The sequence below is a fragment of the Poecilia reticulata genome, chromosome 4, assembly GCF_904066995.2.
Source record: "Poecilia reticulata chromosome 4, P_reticulata-male-v2, whole genome shotgun sequence".
Taxonomy (NCBI): domain Eukaryota; kingdom Metazoa; phylum Chordata; class Actinopteri; order Cyprinodontiformes; family Poeciliidae; genus Poecilia; species Poecilia reticulata.
In genome coordinates this window covers 11,567,381-11,586,774 of record NC_088833.1, presented here as the reverse complement: position 1 = coordinate 11,586,774, position 19,394 = coordinate 11,567,381, and the positions used below count along the sequence as shown (strand labels likewise).

The following is a 19,394-nucleotide window of genomic DNA, read 5'->3' as shown; positions in this document are numbered from 1 at the left end:
GAGCAGACCCGGTGCTGTCAGAAGTGGTTCAACAAATAAACTTAAACACCATCTTATACTAATTGTCACCAATTGTATGCAGGACACAGAAGCAAGTAAAAGTCTCTTCTTATTTTTATGACAGAAAATTAGGACCATTTTAAATAAAAAAATAAAAAAACAATAGACATAGGAGGAATAAATAATTGTCAAAAACTTACAAACATTTAAATAATTTCATGTATTTTCAAGAAAATGTTTTTTTTTAGATTTTCTCTCATGTCAGAAAGTCATCAACTTGTGAGAAAGAATATAAAATTCTACATAATTAAAGGCGTACATTTATGATATTAAATTTAGGGAATTCTCCGACATTGCAAAGTCAGGAATTAGTTTTGACATATAGTTCTGATACAGGAAAAGAGCCAGGATGTAGCACTTACACTTTGGAAAACATTCAGATGTGCATCTCCTAAATTTACCAGAGGACTTCTGTCACTTTTTGTCACAGATGTCTGAGTTCATAATTTCAGAAAACTTCAGTTTTTCCTCTTACAAATTTCTAATTTTATCATATCAGAAAAAAATCCTAGTTTTACTATCAGAAATATAAAGCATTAATCATCACAAATTTATGTAAATTTATTACTTTTTCTTGATAATTTACAAATTTTTTTGGCAGAAATATATCTCACCGACGGCCATGGTGTCGGTGAGATATATGCAGATTTTTCTTTAATCTGCATTGGCCCTGATAATCTGTTACAACAGACCACATTTTAAAACATTTGGGAAACAACAAGTGGAAGAAAAAAAAATGCAGATTTAAAAATGTAAAATAATTGCTAGACATTAATTAGCAGTTCTGAAGCTACTTTAGCCAGCAGCAAAGGACAACAACCAAACTATGAAAACCCAACACACTCTTATCAATGTCCATTAATTATTTTGCAGATAACTGATCAATAACTACAACTCAATTCATCCTTTAAGCACTGATGTGGGTTTCTTACTTGTTTTTGACGAGGTCGGGGAGAGACGCCTCAACTTGTGTCTGCCAAAGCAGACCAGTTCCCTGGAAGGCGTCCTCCGAACTCCAGCAGGACTCCTGGTGAAGGAGTACATTCGACTACGCAGGGGAAACTTTCCTGTAGCTGGACTGCTCGCCTTCTCTGACACAGCGACACTGAGGACAGAGTAAGAAAGCATTAGAGAACAAAGCTTTAAGGTGAAGAAGAGAACAAAGAAAAAACAGAACTGGTGAACATAAAGAGCAGCAAAATAATACAAGTATGCCTTAGTAATACAGAATGATAGACATATTTAATTCGTTTATTTCTGTACATTTGTAAAATTATGTTTTCAAATAATTGAAAAAAAAATCAAAATCCAGCTTCATGGAAAATTTGAACATTATATAAAACCAATTACATGACATTTTGTACAGAAATGTCTTCTGCTGAGGTTTTCAGGAAGACTGATGGCAGCCTTCAGCTCATCTGCATAGTTGGCTCTGGTGTCTCTCATCTTCCTCTTTTTAATACTCTGGATTCTCTGTGAGGTTTAGGTCAGAAGTGCTTGCTGTCCAATCAGGCGCGGTGATAAAATGGACACCATCAGGTACGGATACTTTTGTCAGTGTGTGCAGGTGCCAAGCCTTATTGGAAAGGAAATCTGCATCTACATAAAGCTTGTCAGCATGTTTTCGCTTTTAATGGTGTTATATGAGATTATATTTCTGAAAACTGAATATTTCAGCAGCTCAAAGCCACGCCATCTAAATGATTACAAATAAATTCTTACGCCACCATCTATTAAATATATTAGCTATTTAAATTGTAATACTGATATGCATTTATTTTCTACTTAATTGAGATGCATCTTTAAAACTCTTTGCTGCCACCTTCTGGTAAAAAAAAATGCAGAAAGCTTAACTGGTAAAAATCTGATCAGTAATAACTGGGTGAATCAATGTGTGTAAATGTACCTGCTGGACTTCCTGATAATTTTCATTCTGCTGCGGAGCTTAAACCCAGCAGGGGAGGAAGAGCGAAGGTACGCCCTCTGAGGGACAGTTGGAGAAGAATGTCCCGTTTTCAGCCCTTTGCTGCTTTTCTCCGCTGTCCAGTGGAAGGCGGACCTACGACGAGCCACCGGTGTAGTTCCTGTCACCGACCCGGCTGCAGTCTGACTTCCGGCCTTCCAACGGTAACGGCTCATGTGTGTTGAGCTGGCAGAAGAAGCTGTGATTCCCCTCTTCGGCTTTCCAGAGGGCGTGGAGGCTGGTTTGAGTTTCTTGGCAACATCTCTCTGAGGATTAATCAGGGCTTTGGGAGACAAAGGCTTGCGCTGGTTCTTAGTTTGGACTCCTGAGGAAGAAACCCATCTGTACTTTGAAGTCTTGGGGGCGACGGTGACAGGACTGAGCTTTCGAGGAAACTTCCTGGGAGGCGTTTTCTTACTTGATCCACCTGATAACGGACTCCCAGCAGTTGCTGCAGCTTTGAGGACAGACGTCTGAGAAGCTGTGACTCTGCTCATCGGTACGGAAACAGAGCCGGCTGCTTTGGGCTCCAAGCTCACACTCTGACTCTTCACCCAGGTGAACTTGGATTTTTTTAGAAATGGTGCATTAACCTGGCCATGGAGGGTCTGTGGTGAATGTTTTGATTCTTTGGAAAGAGAAGGTAAGGTTGGAGAATTAGTAGTCTTGCAAGTTTCTGGGCCGGTTTTCTTGTTCAGGGAAAGTTTGTTCTGTATTTGAATCTTGCTCTGAGAACTTGTTAACTTGTTGGCATTAACAGAAGCGGGAGCCTTGAATGAAGCTTCAGTTTTCTGTGCTGGCAGAATGACGAGCCTGTTTTCAGCCTTTTGTGCATCTGGCTGGATATTGGTGCTACCTGAACTTGAACCGTGCCATTCAGAAAGTGTGTTCAATCGTTCTGCTGCTGCTCCACTCACTCCAGTTTTCCTGACTGTCATTCCCGCTTTCTTCTGCGTAAGATTCCCTGACAAAGAAGTAGCAGCTTTGGAGTTAGATTCACGCCCTGTGCTGCTGATTGTTGCAGAGATGCTGCTAGTTCCATACTGGGAGGTAACTGGATGAAGGGAAGTGGAGGGAACGGCTGAGGGTACTGGTATTGTCGACTGGGGGCAGTTGTTCCTCAGAGAGTATGTCTTCCTCCAACTTCCACGGCTCTGAGGAGTGTACGGCCTCCCTCTGGAGATGTGAGGATGGACAGCAGACGTGCTGAAACCTCTGGCTGTTGCAGAAACCTCAGGCTGCCTCCGCTCTGCTGCAGCAACAGGTGCATCTCCATGGACGCTCTTATGCTTATTGATAAGATCTGAGGATTTTAAAAAATTGTTCTGATTTAGTTATAAAACTCATTAGATGCTTAAAATAAAATAAAATAAAAACACAATAACAGAGGAAAATAACTGACACAAACAGCCTTTTTGAAGACAAAGCTAAAATCTTGAATGGTAAAGTAACAAACAAGATACAGAAACAGGTCCTCCTACTTCAAAAATCTGTATATTTGGTCTGAAATGTAAAGTTCTCCAAATTTCAATATGGGTTTGGAAACAGTTAATGGAGCCATCCATGAATGATAGAACTGGAGTGCAAATGTGTTTGGCGACAAGAACATTTGTGAAGGAGTCATTATTTTGCCAACATACAGTCATTGTAAAAACAAAGCACACCTTCTTTCTATTCCACAGTTTACCATATCGGCATCATAGAAGTGATCTGGTCTTTATCAAGTTAGATATTTTTAATCTAACATGAAATATATAAAATTTAGTAATGTTGGATTTGTTATTTTTGTCCTCTTGATGAGTCAGTGCTGTTTGAGCCTGAGCTCTCAGACAGTTGGCCTCATATTTGATTCTAGATTACTTGACAGCAAAACAAGCCCAGGTCATCACACTAACAAATTTGACAGTTTAAATCAAGGTGAAGATGAACATGGTGGTCTCTCCCATCAAAATGAAATTGCTCAAGAACTATTTTGTGTATTCAGAAGAAACGTTGTAAACCCAAGTCATTATGTTATCTTCTTTAATGAAAGAAAGAGCTTTCTTCTTCATCCCTTCTAAACAAGTTTTACTCTGTTTTTTTATAGTCTTATGACGTTTAACATTTAACTTACTAAGACCAATTGACTCTCAGGGAGTTGGCTGGGACATCCCAGTCCACCATGCCACTAAATGTTCCATCTGATTCAACTTCCTGACATACCTGAAAACTGCAGTCATTTCAGTACTTTTGCAGATAACAGGACTGTTACATGTACTGAAAGTCTGAGGTGTAAAGAATGAAAAGAAACCATACAAGTACAGTCCCCTGATGTGCCCCTATGCTGCTGACCACCTGGTCACAGGTTGTTTGTAAATTCTAATCTAAGTAATCAAAGTAATTATAGAGGCAGCCATCCATGTCCCTGATCCCAGGATCCTAGCAGTGCTCTATGCTTTGCCCAGATGATGTGGCTTTTTAAAAAGCAGATCCAAGCTTGTCACACAGGTACAATCTTATCTTGCGTCAATAATGATGAATTTTCTCCTTTTTATCGTGGTAATATATACCGCTCAGCTGCAAAGCAATAAGCAATCAAAACCCCTGCTCGTACACAGGTGATCACATTGATTATGATTATTCCAGTACATTTGACTTTTAATTACCTCTGAGCAGGAAGTATTAATTTGGCTTTTATTTTTGTTTTTTGTTGTAAAAAAATAATAGAGGAACCTGCTTTGATTTAAACAATGTTAAAACCTTCGAAGGCGCCATTTTTTTTTATTATGTCCTGATGTCAAACCGTAATACTGAAAGAAAATGTAATTTCTACCAGTTGGTTTTAATGTTTTGGTGTAACGTCTGCTTAAAATGTCATCATTCTCCTGAAGAAAATGCCTTGGTTGTTTCATGAACACATCAAATCAACTTAGAAGTATTTAAAAAGACGTTTACCTTAACAATTTACGTTAATTGAATATATATATTTTTTTTTCCTGCACTTGATTTCATTGACATTAAAGTTCTAAAGCTTAACACAAACATAAAGCTAACGGTTAACGTTTGCCTCTAAATTATCCGAAAAAAAAGGTTTTCAACCCTACATACGGCTGGTTAAGGAAAATGCAGAAGAGCAAAAAGGTTTTCTCCCTCGCTGGTGTAGCACAGAATAGTTGACATTGATAAAAACAGAGAAACACCTTGTAGAAGTTCAATCTGCCTCTTCAGCGCTTCTCTTTCCTCCATGTTTACGTCCGATGCACCTCAACGTCAGATCCTTACTGATGACGTACATTGTCCTGGCCAATCAGAGTCCAAAGTCTACTGAGCTCTTTTGCTCTCATTTTTGACTTGCAGGCGTCAATGTCGTTTTGGGGAAAAGAGGCTGACGCAGAAATGTTATTTTTAAAAAACCTAGGTAATTTCCATGAAGTAGGTACTTTTGAAAAAAAATGCTTGTTCTTGTTTTCACACTTATTTTTTCTCTCTACAGTTCCAAACATATGTCAAAATAATAAATGTGCGAACATTTAAATTATTAAAAAGAAATTATATATGACTTTCAATTGTATGAAGAGCAACAAACTTGTGCTAAATAAAGAAGTTGCTTTGCAATTGTATACTAGTAAGACTGCTTTACTTGCAGCAACATAATTATCAAACAGATTTATGCCAAACACTTTAAGTTCAATCACCTTCAGAAAATAAGAAAGTTAGTTTTTAAGGATGATCATTCAAAGGCTTGTTTTTTTTAATTACAAAATTAAATAATCAGAGATTTATCATAATATTTTCAGTGAATGAGATATTTTGAACTTTGTAAAATAATTTAATCCTTTAAATGAGATTTTAAATTATAGCTCGTATTCTTTTTTTATCAAACAGTGACCAATTTGTATCTTAAAAACAGATGCAGGCACACTATTTATTAGCCAATTATTAGTTTGTATTGCAAACTAATAAGTGGCTAATTTGCCAACAACTGGTCAGGCCTAAACAAAAGTAGTTAAGAGAAGCAGTGGAAAGGATAACAAAACTCCTGAAAGTAGAAAAAGAACAAGTCAATAACATGGTTGTTCTCAGTCAACATAGAGGAGGAAGCAAAAATGGACCCACACACAAAATTGGTCCGAAGCAACCATGGAAAATCCCCTCAGAAGTAATCAGGGCCTTGTTGTTGTTTCTTGCCTGTAAGACTTTACCGAGGGCTTCACTTTCAACTCTCGCTGAGCGTCAACAGATTGTAAAACAACAATGTCACTCTCTAAATATTACGGTTTTTACGCAGTTTAACAGCAAATAACGCTAGACGAACAAGTCATCGGTGTACAGGGAGCTGTTTAGAAGATATATTAAACGTTTCCACAAAGTGTCATGTCCGTGGGACCTCCGTGAAAGCTGCGCTGTAGAGAAAGTGAAACGAAAGGACGAAAGGGGAAGTGAAACTTTACGTAGGAGCTGGGACGTTTAGCTAAAAGTGCGACGAAGCAGCAGAAGTTAAACTCCAAAGTTGTCAAGGTAAACTTAACCAAATGCCGTTATTATTAATAAACAGTCACTGGTGTCTTTTTCCAGTGTTTAATTTTAAGTTATTTATTTTGACATTAGCTGGCAGTTTCAGGTATTGTAATTAATGGTTCAGCTTGCTATTGACTTAGCTTCAGTGTTGCCATACAAATCAATAACTTAAAACTTACCATTGTTTGTTCTGTGTCCCTGTTCAGAACCTTGCTGTATATCCAGACTAGGACAACATGAATCCAACAGACTACGTTTATTTTATCATAACCAAAAAACCCGAATACCTCCATATCAACCTTGGAAGTATTTGTTACATCCGTGAGTACGTGTATAATAATAATGTTTCCCAGCCTGGTCGTCGCACAAAGTTATCAGTCACGTTCTTCAAATCGGCGAGCAGTTTGCCTTATGATATTGACCTGACCTGCATGGAGAAACTGAGTCTAGAGGAGGCCGAACTTCTGTTAGCCTGTGAGCCTGAAGATGAGAGGCTGAACTGGTTCAGAGACAAAGATGCTGTCCAGACAGCCCTGGGACTCACCGTGGGAACTAATGTGACGGTGGAAGAAGAAGATGAGATGCTGATAGGCGTCATTCGCTATGTTGGACCGGTGGTGGAACCAATTTATTTTAGTCCCATTAGGGGAAGATTCTTTGGAATTGAACTACAGGTATGACCATCAGTTAAACCAATTAATAAAACAGATTTTCTCTTTTCACGTGAGCACATAAAAAATACAAGCACTGGTGTTACAAATACTTAATACTACATAAATATAATAGAAAATTAACAGAAAGACAACTTCAGACTAACATCTTATATGTAACATTTTGCTGGTGTTGAGCAAGGATGAACCCCAAAAGGCTTTGATTGCTTATGAAGTTGCTTTCTGTCAGACTCTTTTTGTAGGAAATTTACTAGGAGCTCTTTAAAATGTCCTCAGATTCGTAACACAATAATTTCCTCTATAAAATTAGTTTGAAAATGACCTTCCAAGGATGAGAGGCGTCACTTGCTTCTTTACAATCATTTTTGTAATTCCATCGTGGCGTGGTTTGCTTCAACACTCACCTCTATGTTTCAGAGCTGCAAGCTAACAAACGTTTGCATCTTTGGACACAAGGACGGTGACAATGATCTTGCCTTGCAGTACTTTTTTATTCGTATTAAGTGCAAAAATATTTTAGTTTTTGTGTTAAGTACTTAATTGTTTTTTATAAGTATTATCAGAGAAATATAATTTGGGGTCCATACGGACCAAAAGATTTGATCTGAATGAAATTGTACATGCTGTTTATAGTTAAGTTTATTCAGCTTTCAATTTCCTACAAGTAATCAGGCTCAGTGGCACTGACAGGACATATATTCACTTTAAAATTGAAAATACTTATTTGTAACTGCGCTTGCAGATTAGGGGTTTCAACTGAAAGCAGATTTTCCTTACATGATTTATGCAATTTACTGAAATACAGTTTGTGTCATGTTTGACAGGAAATGCTTGTTCTATGTGCCTCAATTTCTGACACATGAACATAAGCAGTAAAGAAAAACATTACTCATTTTCTCCATTACTTAGTCAACTTGCCCTTTAGTGGCTAAAAGCTGAGAACAGAGCTTATTTTATGTAGATGTCTCCTCATCTGGCAGCTTGTTTCAGCTACTAAGTACTCAAATTTCAGAATAAATATTATGCCCAGTGTTGGTGTGTTAATATTTTCTGCTCCAGCTGTGCTTGATATATGTATATATTTATATTTTTTACCTACAATTTTCTGAGATCTGAGCAACATGAAATTCCAACAAACCTAAAGTTGAACTGCCTTAAAATGATATTTATGTTGAGAAATTTTTTGTGACTAGACAATGTTCTTGTATATTTATCTCTGTGTATCTCATTTCTGCCGTCTTTTCTCTCAAGAAACCAGACAAAGGGAAGGGAAAAACCGATGGAACCTTTGGATATAAGACATTTTTCCAATGTGAGAAAAACTGTGGTGTTTTTGCCCCATTCTTCAGAGTGAAGCCTTTAGTTTCTACCCCTTTGTCGCCTTCCATGGCAAAGCTCCACACTCAACAGCAAGATATATTTCCTGGAGACAACGTATATTTCTTCATTGATGGCAAATATCGCTATGGGATAGTACTAGACATTCAGGAAGAGGAAGGACAACCTATTGTGCAGATCTCCACAGTAAGTATATAATTTGAAAGACGTGTATTCACATAAACCCGAGGCACATGCAAAATAAGACCTAGAGTTCAAAGGAGACAAACTTTCATTTCACTATGAGTGTAAATGTTGAAAGTAGTCCTTTGACCTTTTATGGAAAACTCTGGCTCCACCTGCAATTTATATGATTGACTTTGAATCTATGGGATCTAGAGGGTGTAATTTTCTGCATCTAAATTACATCGGATAGTTTTGTAAAGTTCCTTCTGACAATATCAGTTTTGATTTTGCCTCGCAATACATAAACTAACCCAAAATAAATTGAATAGTTAAATCTATTCAAATAGAGATTTAATAATATCAGTATAGTTAAATCTATAGTTAAAGGTATGTGTGGTTTAACTTTAGACAAGCAATGATCATATACAGTTCAAGTTTCTTAGCTAAAACATAGAAACAGATTCATAATGTTGACCTTGAACCAACTCCCTGGTGATTTAGGACAATTTTCCTCACAAGTCTGACGTTGTTTACACTGTCATCAGCAGATGAGGACACCCTCTGACTATGCATGCAGAAAATCAAAACAAAACTTTAGTGGCATAATTGACTTTTCACTCCAGACAGTCCTTAAATTGCCACTGCTTGCTAAACCCGCTGCTTTAGAGTTTACAATAAATTTGCAACCTTTTTTATTATTGAAGCTATTTACAAGATATTGATGTTGTGTTTTCTGTGTTTTTAGGACAAGGATGCGAATGGAAAAAGAGGGGGAGAAATTAAGCTTCCATTCTACATGGTTAACAAAGGAGAATTTCCTTCAGGTTTGAGCTGTGTCTTTGTATTTCTATATCTGTTTTCTCCACTTTCGTTCAATCTGATTACGATATTTTCTACACACTGTAGGGTCTGAAAGCATGGACGTCGATATTCCCCCTGTGGAAGCTCCCACTGATCTGAGCATAAGTCTAAACTCTGTGGTTGAGGTGACTTTAGGTAAAGGGAACTCGTATGGAATTATCCGCTGGTTCGGCAGACTACCCGGCCGTGAGGATGCGATGGTTGGACTTGAGCTGGTAAATCTATTTGCTGATGTGTTGAGGTTTAGATTAAACTGTGAACAAGGCCAGTGATGGCTGTAATTTCAATCTAACATGGAACATGGCTTAAACCTGTAAAATGTGAAATATCCGAGCATATTTGTGTAAAAACAGAAAAACTAAAGTTTTTCAAACTTTGCTGGAGTTACTGTTTTTATTATCTAGAACAAATTATGTTTTAGGGATTTCTTTGGTGTTTAAGGATATACCAATAAAACATTTATCAGGGAAGCTTAGATACAATTTGGGCCGATAGTATATTCTATATATTATATATATTTTGCTACCCTTTTGACATTTAGCATCATTGTCATTCTCACATTCCCAAACATATTAATAGTGACCCAGTTTTTCTGATCGGACAGATAAGTGTTAAAAAATGACTAACATTGTTCGATGTTGATGTTCATCCATTGTGCATCTCTAATAATAATTGTTAGTATTTTACCCTGAAGTGATTTGATTTCTTTGAAACTGTCTGCAGGAGGAACCCTGTGGCGTCAGCGATGGAACCATTTATGGAAAGCGTTATTTCGACTGTCCTCCAAAGAGAGCTTTGTTTGTGAAACTGACATCCTGCCGTCCCGATTCACGCTTCCAGAACATATCAGCCCAAAACAACATGATGCCTGAACTGGATAAAAATGGTAAGTTCAGAGTTGCAGGATGCATTTATCAGGATGTATAACATAGTCATTTTAACCTTTTAATGATTTATATAAATAGGTTTGTTCTAAAAAAAAACACAAGTTTAATGAGTTGTGGAATTAAAAAACTGTGCCCAAATTGATTTTCTATTTTCTATTCATCATGTTTTATGTTGCGGGCTGCACAGTGGCACAGTTGGTAGAGTTTTTGCCTTGCAGCAAGAAGGTTCTGGGTTCGATTCCCGGCCCCGGTCTTTCTGCATGGAGTTTGCATGTTCTCCCTGTGCATGCGTGGGTTTTCTCAGGGTACTCCGGTTTCCTCCCACAGTCCAAAAACATGACTGTCAGGTTAATTGGTTTCTCTAAATTTCCCCTAGGTGTGAGTGTGGTTGTTTGTCCTGTGTGTCTCTGTGTTGCCCTGCGACAGACTGGTGACCTGTCCAGGGTGTACCCTGCCTCTCGCCCGGAACGTCAGCTGGAGATAGGCACCAGCAACCCTCCCGACCCCACTGAGGGGCAAGGGTGTAAGAAAATGGATGTTTTATGTTTCAGACTGAGTCACAACACATACAGCTGAAACCTGTTTCTTATTTCGAGACTTCCTATTTTGAGAATTCTCAAAATAACTATAACATTTTTTATTAGTTTGACTCCAAAGGTGGCTATGTTTCGAAGACCTTTTTTTCTGTTGTGTTCACCCCTGTCAAGTTGCCATTTCATAAACTAAAATTGAAGATATTTATATTACCTTTTACATTTATCTGAAATAAATCCATATAGGAAAACCTGCATGGAGATATATCGATCTGAACATCTGTTGTATCTTATAATTTGTGGATATTTGATGAATATGACATCATGTTATTCTTTGTAAACAGAGGAAGATGGAAATCATGACAAAGGGAAGCTGGAGACTGTTCCTCCAATCAGCACAGAGCAGGTCGAAAAGCTTCTGATTGGACGAATGAAGGGAATCCAAGGACACTGCAACTCCTGCTACATGGACTCTGCCCTCTTTGGGTCAGAATCATACATTTATAATTATGAAATACATGATTAAAAATCTGCTATAGAACTGGATAAAGACTTATTTGTAGCAAAGTAAAAATAAAGGCTGCCTATAGTGTCTGGAAATATGTAAAAGTTGAAAATAGCTGAACTTTTCCTTTGATGCCTTCAGATTGTTTTCCTGCTCCTCTGTGTTGGACTCTATGTTGTTCAAAGCAACAAATCCTCAGGATGCTCCAATCCAGAGAATTTTGCTCCATAACATTGTCAACCCGCTCCGCAGGTGTGTGTGTGTGTATGTGTGTGTCTTCTTTTGCATCTTTTGTTTGTGTTGCTGTGGGAAGGCAGTGTATAATAATTCGTGTTCCATTTGCAGTAAGGGATTTGTTCAGGGGCGACACATCATGAGGTTTCGAGAGCAGCTGCAGAAACATGGCTACTGTCAGTCCTTCACCACGGATGAGAAGGGTCAGTCTGATCCTCAAGCTCCTAAAAGATCCAATTTGGTACTGAGATTAAAACTCAATGTGCGGATGTAACTTGTCTGTTTCAGATCCAGAGGAGTTCCTCATCATTGTGATGCACCACATTCTTGCCCTGGAGCCTCTGCTGAAGCTGTATTCCTTCACATTTTCCTTTCTATGATTTAACTGTACCAAACTTCAGATAGAACTATTTTCTTTTGTCCTTCTCTGTTTAGATCGGCTGCTGGCAAAGTGCAGGAGAGCTACTGCTATCAGATATTCCTGGACCAGAACCACAGCCTGGTTCTGCCAACAGTCCAACAGCTACTGGAACATTCCTTCCACAGTGAAGGACTCAAACTGGCAGAGGTGGGCTCTCTGTTTTCTTTAGTGGCGACTGTGGCGCTGAAGGTAGAGTAGTCGTCTTGTGATCGGAAGGTTATAGGTTCAATTCCAGCTTCCTCCTGCCACATGTCGATGTGCCCTTGGGCAAGGCACTTAACCCCAAATTGCCTACCGAGCTGCATATCGGTGTATAAATGTGTGAGCATTTGGGTGAATGTGACTCTAGTGTAAAGCACTTTGAGTGGTCAAAAATGATTGAATAAAGCGCTATATAAGTTCAGTCCATTTACCAATAAATGCTCAGATATTTTAATTTCAGCCTTTTCCGACCTGCTCCTTTTCCACCACTAGGTGCCTCAGTTAAACGTTTTACTCAGCACTCCTCTTTGCCTTTTTCTCTGTTCTTAAACTTCAGGTGCCGTCCTGCCTCATCCTTCAGATGCCGCGCTTTGGGAAGAAATTTAAGATGTTCAACAAAATTATTCCCTCCCTGGAGCTGGACATCACCGACCTCCTCTCTGAGGGTACAATTAAAACACATCTGATCAGACATGATGCAACACAGTAAGCAAAACTCATTGTCTGAGTGTGTTTCAGGTCCTCAGCAGTGCATTATGTGTGGACACATGGCAGTGGAAGAATGCACCGACTGTTTTAAAGACCCAGTTTTTAGCCAAACTGGATTTAAAGTCTTCTGCAAGACATGTTCCTCTCAGGTTGGTGGTTTTGCTGCAACATTTCTGTTCAAGTTAAAGTTTATTTATAAAACACTTGTCTTTTAAGATCCTATGTGAATGAAATGATAAAATACAACATACCTTGTAAGTCAACTAAGTAAAACATGAAGTGGTTTCTTTTTCAAGTGGCAGCGTGGAAAAGATACTAATGCCAGGAATCTGTAGGAACTTTATGATTTAATTTGATTCGCTGAAGGTGATTTACACTCTCACTACCTGCTCTTGTTTGGAACACACAATGTGATAGCAATGAGCATCAGCATAATACACTCTATAAATTTGTATTAAAGCTAGCTTTTTGACTTCATTTGATGGTCGCTGATGACTCACAGTAAAAGTTGCACTGAACTTTGTACTTAGCTGCGCCTTGTCTGAGTTAGTGGGAATCGTTGACATACAGTATCTGTGGTCTTGTAGTTCAAGAGCAACTGTACATCCATCTTTAGGTGGATGCACAACATATTTTCTCTTAGTTTTACACAACCTGCATGTGGTGTGACCTTGTCCAAGTCACTTTCTTTTTAGTGCTGAGGGTGCTTTTTGTGGTACGTGACAATATTATGTGTTTATGATGAACACTTACATGCTTCCCGGGTCCAATTTTAAGGGTTAAAATTACAAAGTCTAATTACAAGTTTCTTCTAAGTTATGTTTGCTATACAGTACACAGCATTTTCATAACAACTCAAGGTAACATACTTGGTGGTGCTATAAAATGTGTCTGGAAAAGACATGATACTGCCCCTTTAGAGAACCGCTCATGTCTGCATCTCATGTCCTGCAGAAAATGTCCTGAGGTAAAGATGAGACCTAAACTATTCTAGTTGAGTTTCTGTGAAGCATCAATGCTTCACCTAGAAGGTTAGAAAACTGAGGTACATTTTATTAGAGCTGTGAGGTTTTTAAGCAGCAGAATGGTGGTGTCCTGAATCAGTAGCTCATAAAAAAACATTAAAATTGTTTAAAAGAACAGTTTCTGTGATGTGAAGAGCTTTAAAACCAGAGTGAAACTTTTTGAGAATCTATAAATTATTGGCGCTACCCTAACACCACTCTTAATATTTTTAGAGTAAAATGGTTTAATATTGTTTTGTTGGTTTGTTTTGTATGTGCGCTTTTGTTGGCTTATTTTACAGCAGTCAACTTGAGGGTTATCTGCTGCAACTGAGTAGTTGGAGTTTTTACAGATTTTCCTCAGTTAGACTCTATCTTATAATGAGTGTTTCAGATTTAGATTTTTTTTCCATTAAAGTCTGTATTTCTCCCCAGGTGCACTCTCACCCTCAGCGCCTCTCCCATCGGCCTGCAGCCCTGGAAGTCCCCAAAGGCTACATCGACCGCGGCATCCCCCACTCGCTCACCAGAGACCGCCTGGAGCTCTTCGCTGTGCTCTGCATCGAGACAAGCCACTATGTGTCCTTTGTCAAACACGGACCAAACACACGTGACTGGATCTTCTTCGACAGCATGGCTGATAGAGAAGGTGGGCGTCGAGTTCTGGCCTAACATTTCTCCAAAAGGAGAGAAACCTTATTTGGTTTGTTCTTTGTTCTTAGGAGAGAGAGACGGATTCAACATCCCCGAGGTGCAAGCCTGTCCTGAGGTTGGAATGTACCTGGAAATGTCTCCAGCCGAGCTGGCCAATCAGGTGCCGCGGGACATGAAAGGTGTGGCCAAGCGTCTCTTCTGCGACGCCTACATGTACCTGTACCGGAGTACGAGCATGTGTCTCTATCGCTGAGGGGACACTTCACTGCTTCTGGAAAGCCAGTTGCTGTTTACTATTTCCTTTTGCTGCATAGCTTCAGTTTTACATGGCTCTGCGTAGAAACTTACACAAACTGTAAATTTGTTTTGTATATTTGCAAACGTAAAAGAATTCCCTTGAGCATTTTCACTCTTAATCCAAGGTAAATGTTTTCAAGCTTGAATAAGTTGTAGTAATACTGACTTTTGTTGTATGTATGAATGAAGGACAAACTGACAGGAATTACGGGTGCAATTTTGCACTAAAGGAGAAAAAAAGAAACAAAAAAAACAAATGACTTCTTAATATGGAATATTTGAATATAATATTTATCTGCTGGTGAAATTTTGTAGTATTCATGAGTGCACAGTATGATCAAAAAATTATTTCAGACCAAATTTTACCAAGGACACATAATTCACAATGTTTTTCAAATGCTGTAATACAACATATAGTACAGTAAATCTTGTTCATTTTCTTTCCAAAAGTGAACTATTTTTGTATAAACTACAAGAGTAAAAATTGTTTTCTTTTTGTTCTGATTTTCTGAGAAGTTCTATATTTTGGTGTAAATGTAATGTGGGATATACTATAAAGTTGAGGAAACTGCACTTAGAATAGCTGCTAAGACCTTTATGGTGAACTTTTTCTATTCATAATATATGTAAAACTCCTCTTATTGTTATATATTACATTGAATCTAGTTAAATAAATGTAGATTTCTGAAAGGATCAGTATTTGTCTTTTTTTACAAAGTGGAAAATGTGATGCTACGTGCTGCTTGAGGTTTTAATGTGAAGTTTTATCTCCTTTTGATGCAGAAGTGGATCCGCACTGCTTCAATGTTCCCCACCACGTAATGGAGATACTGACCCTAACTGTACAGCTAATTAATCAATATAAGTTGAACTGGTTGTTATCTCAGTCTTGTTTTGGTCATGATTTACGTGACCATAACTGGGGTTTGACATGCTGAAGAACCGGTAAATCCAGAACTTTCCGTTTCAGCTCAGCTGCTGCTTTGCTGCAACAAAGCGGAGCAACGCCCTCATTTCTGCAGGAAAACCCCTGATCCTGGAGATGGACACAGTACTGCAGATTGTGTCCAACACACAATCTACTCTGTCACAACATTTAAAAGAGAAACTACGTTGCCTTGCAAAAGTATTCACACCCTTTACACTTTCTCACATCACAACCACAAACTTCTGCATATTACATTGAGATTTCATGTCTTAGACTGACACAACGTGGAGCAGCGTTGTGTCAGTTAAAACACCCTGTCCAGTTAAAACACATGGTCTCAGATTTGAGGGCACTGACCCTCATCCCGGCTGCTGTACTGCTGTGAACTGCTCCATTGAAAGCAGGAGACCGCTACATCTGAAGAAGTTCTTAACATTTTTGGGGAACTGTTAAGTCTATTGTCAAAGAAGGAAATGGTATGGTACAATCACAGTTCTTCCAAGACATGGACTTCCATATAAAATGATACAACTAGAAAGGAAAAAGATGCACAGCTAAGGTAGAGGAGTCTGTTGATAGAGCAATTGTTAGCCATTCACTCCTCTAATCTGTCAAAAAAGAACATTGCTTTTTTTTTTTTTTTTGTCAAGTCAAACACACTCAAAGTGTAGAAGAAGGCAATTTGGTCAGGACAATCCTGAAAAACAAAGCTGTTACACAGATGTGATATGAGTGAAAGTTCACCTTCCAGTAGGACTCCAGCCCTTAACATAATTCCAGATCTAAACAGGAATCTGTAATGTTTTGTTTGGTAAACCATTCTACAAAGAAGAATATCGCCTGCATATCCAGTTTCTGGATGTGCAAAGTTGATAGTTGAATCAGCAGTAAAAGGTGATGATACTGAGTATGATCGGTGGGGCTGGGGGGCACTTCTGAGACAAAGTTCGAGCCGGTGTAGTCAGACTGAACTCACAACCAACTCAAAGATTAGTTTTTTCCCTTCAAATTGTTGTTAGTGCTGATTTCTTGCTCAGCCGTTTCCCTTGTTTCGTAGCAGCCTCCTGTCTCTGCATGAACTCACGCTGATAGCAAAATTGGCTCCACATTGAGTCTGAAGTCTAGTCTCCAATCAGGTGGGAAGGTTTTGCTGATTAAAAAACAAGTTGTCATGATGTGGTTTTGTATCTGAGTTTACTGCAGTAAAAAAAAAAAGGCATAAAGGAAGGGTTAGCACTTCTTCAATCATTTAGATTACCGCCGGGATGTAAAATATCTGCCACAATTATGGTACAACAAAATGTTGCTGTTTTGGCTTTGAAGTGTCAAATCTGCTACAACGCGACACGATTAGAATACAAAAAAAGCTTTTTCTCCCCCATTAAAGTGCGGAAACCGGTTGGCTCCGACTCCCTCTGCCTCATCTTTCTTTCAAACGCTGCCTGCCTGGATATTTGTCTTCGATCTGGATGCCTTTGATCCTGCTGTCTCCCTTTGTCTCGCTGTGATCAGGTCTCTGAGTGACCTCTAACACTAGTTAGGAGTGCTGAGCTGTGCTGTGCCGCCCTGATGAGTCGGGCTCTTTAATACACTCGAGGGCACGGACTGCAATGAAGGAAGCAGCCTTGAGTCGTGAAACGAAGCCCTGCAACTTTATAAAACAGCCATCCTTTCATCCAACACGCTCAGCATATTCACCCATATGCAAAAAAATTCACTGACCCTGCATCTGTGTGTTTACATAGGGGGGGGAGGGGGGGGAGAGTTGTGTTTGTCAAAGCAGTAAAGTTGGTCTAGTGCTGCGGTTGTTGAAAGAAGATAATGTCACAGTAATAAAAGCCACAAATCCCAAAAATCCACACCAAACAGCCTGATCCCTAACAAAGACTGGTAAAGAGTATGTAGCTCCAATGAATTTGCTGCAAATTTTTATTCTAATAAAATTCTGACCCCCCGACCCTTCATCTTTGAAGGGACACATCATCCCTTTAAAGATGGGATGTTAAAAGGGACACGTTGTGAAGCATTGTTGTGATGACAACGGTGAAGCATTGTCATCACAACAATGCTTCACCATTATGCTTCACCAATATAGGAGTATTGGACTGAGAAGTGGCTTCATATGATGAGCTCAGCAGACTCGTAGTTCCACCAGGTATTTGCTAACTGCTGCTGCTACTGCTGCTATTCTGAAGAAGCTGAGTGGGGGGAGGCGGGGATTGTAGCTAAGGAGTCCTAAAACATGCATGAAAGAATCAAAGCAACACTCTAGGTGTGCTTTTGATGAGGGAATGGCATAATAATATTACATAAGGCTAAAAAAAGATGAGTTTTTTCCTAATACCTCCCCTTTAAATGCAACAGCGTGGCAGGATGTTCATGTACAAAGGGAAAAATCTTTATTGCAGTCTTTTGTGTCGCAAGCAGCACTTGCCTTTTACAATCGTGTGTGTCTTGCTCTGGGTGTGATCTACAGAAATACACACAAATATGGTTAGATTATCATCTAATCCACCCACACACTCTTTGATGACTGTGCAGGACATCAGGACACTAAAACAGGGGTAAAGGCGCACATTGAAAGTTTTCATAGCATCCATGGCCTAACAGCATTTTGAATTACAATTTTAACATAACTGTAATATAAAGCCAACCTTGAGGACATTAAGGCCGGCTTTATATTCTTTTCACTTTTTCTTATCTTTTTAATGAAAATGTTTCATTTTATATTTTGTTATGTTTTCAAATTTCAAGTATACAATCCCAACGAGAACAATCAGCACTCTGAAGTGTGCTGAGAGAGCTATCTCCTCCTCCTGCTCAGTTAACATTCAAAGGAAAAAAAAAATGTTTTTCTTTCCTTTGAAGTTAAATGGTAAAGATCTTTTAGAATAAATTCAACCATGGCTGATTAGTAATCTTCTCTACTAGCTACAGCAGAGTAAATCCAAACAACCTGCATTGATCACCAGTAAATAAACCCTGGCTGTCTGTATATTATCTTTGTCATTTGATCTGAACACCTTGTTCCTCGCAGCGTTTCGTCACGAAGCTTCCAAGCAGGAAGGTCATCAAATATCATCAGCCTTCACCGACTGGAAGTCAGAGCGACGTCCGGCTGATGAGGCCTGTGGCGACAGATTCTGAGGAACGAGTGTGATAATTTCTGCCCTCAATTGTTTGACTTGCGATTTATGTCATTGTGAGTTTTTAAAGTCACCCCAGTTCATTTTTTTTTTCAGAAATTCGTGAAAATGTTTTCTTTCTGCCTCGTTGTAACTTTTCAGTTTTTTAATGGCAAAATTACAAACTTCAGTGTTTTTGTCAAGGATGTAACAGCAACATATTGCTGTAAATTAGGAGTGTGGTTTTCAAAACATTTTTTGTAAATAATGCATGTTCTACATTTGTATTTTCTTCAACTTTGGTCTTTTCTCACCAGAGTATTCTCTTCCATGTGTTTACTGTGTTCCCTACATAACCTGTGACAAACTTTAAGCAGGACTTCTCTCTGTAACATCAGCTTTCTACTTGACAAGTTTTCATTAAAGGCCATATTTGTGGATCACTGGATCACCAGTTGTCCTGTGGAAAACATATTGTCCTACATTAACTGAGGATCTCTGCCTCTCCTCCAGAGTTAGCACGTTCCTTTGTCTCCATGATGCTGTGACTTCTGACGGCAA

At 38.8% G+C, this 19,394-nt stretch overlaps 2 protein-coding genes across 2 annotated transcripts in view; one reads left to right on the top strand and one right to left on the bottom strand.

Annotated features, from left to right (window-relative positions):
- zc3h3 (zinc finger CCCH-type containing 3) overlaps positions 1–5,349 on the bottom strand; it is a 66,440-nt gene extending 61,091 nt beyond the window's left edge. Inside the window, exons 1-3 of the mRNA XM_008406744.2 lie at positions 5,203–5,349; positions 1,967–3,326; positions 993–1,165 (exon numbers count right to left, since the gene is read on the bottom strand). Coding sequence (XP_008404966.2) covers positions 993–1,165; positions 1,967–3,326; positions 5,203–5,248 — 1,579 coding nt within the window. The 5' untranslated portion in view covers positions 5,249–5,349. The remainder of the gene's footprint in view (positions 1–992; positions 1,166–1,966; positions 3,327–5,202) is intronic.
- An 864-nt stretch (positions 5,350–6,213) lies between these two features.
- Positions 6,214–15,473, top strand: cyldl (cylindromatosis (turban tumor syndrome), like). The gene is made up of 15 exons (XM_008406743.3): positions 6,214–6,520; positions 6,727–7,194; positions 8,443–8,715; positions 9,440–9,518; positions 9,601–9,770; positions 10,279–10,441; positions 11,320–11,461; positions 11,622–11,732; positions 11,826–11,917; positions 12,003–12,066; positions 12,150–12,282; positions 12,674–12,782; positions 12,856–12,974; positions 14,265–14,478; positions 14,552–15,473. Exons 2-15 carry the CDS (start codon positions 6,757–6,759, stop codon positions 14,734–14,736), a joined length of 2,292 nt encoding a protein of 763 aa, XP_008404965.2. The 5' UTR covers positions 6,214–6,520; positions 6,727–6,756; the 3' UTR covers positions 14,737–15,473.
- The last annotated feature ends 3,921 nt before the right edge of the window (positions 15,474–19,394 follow it).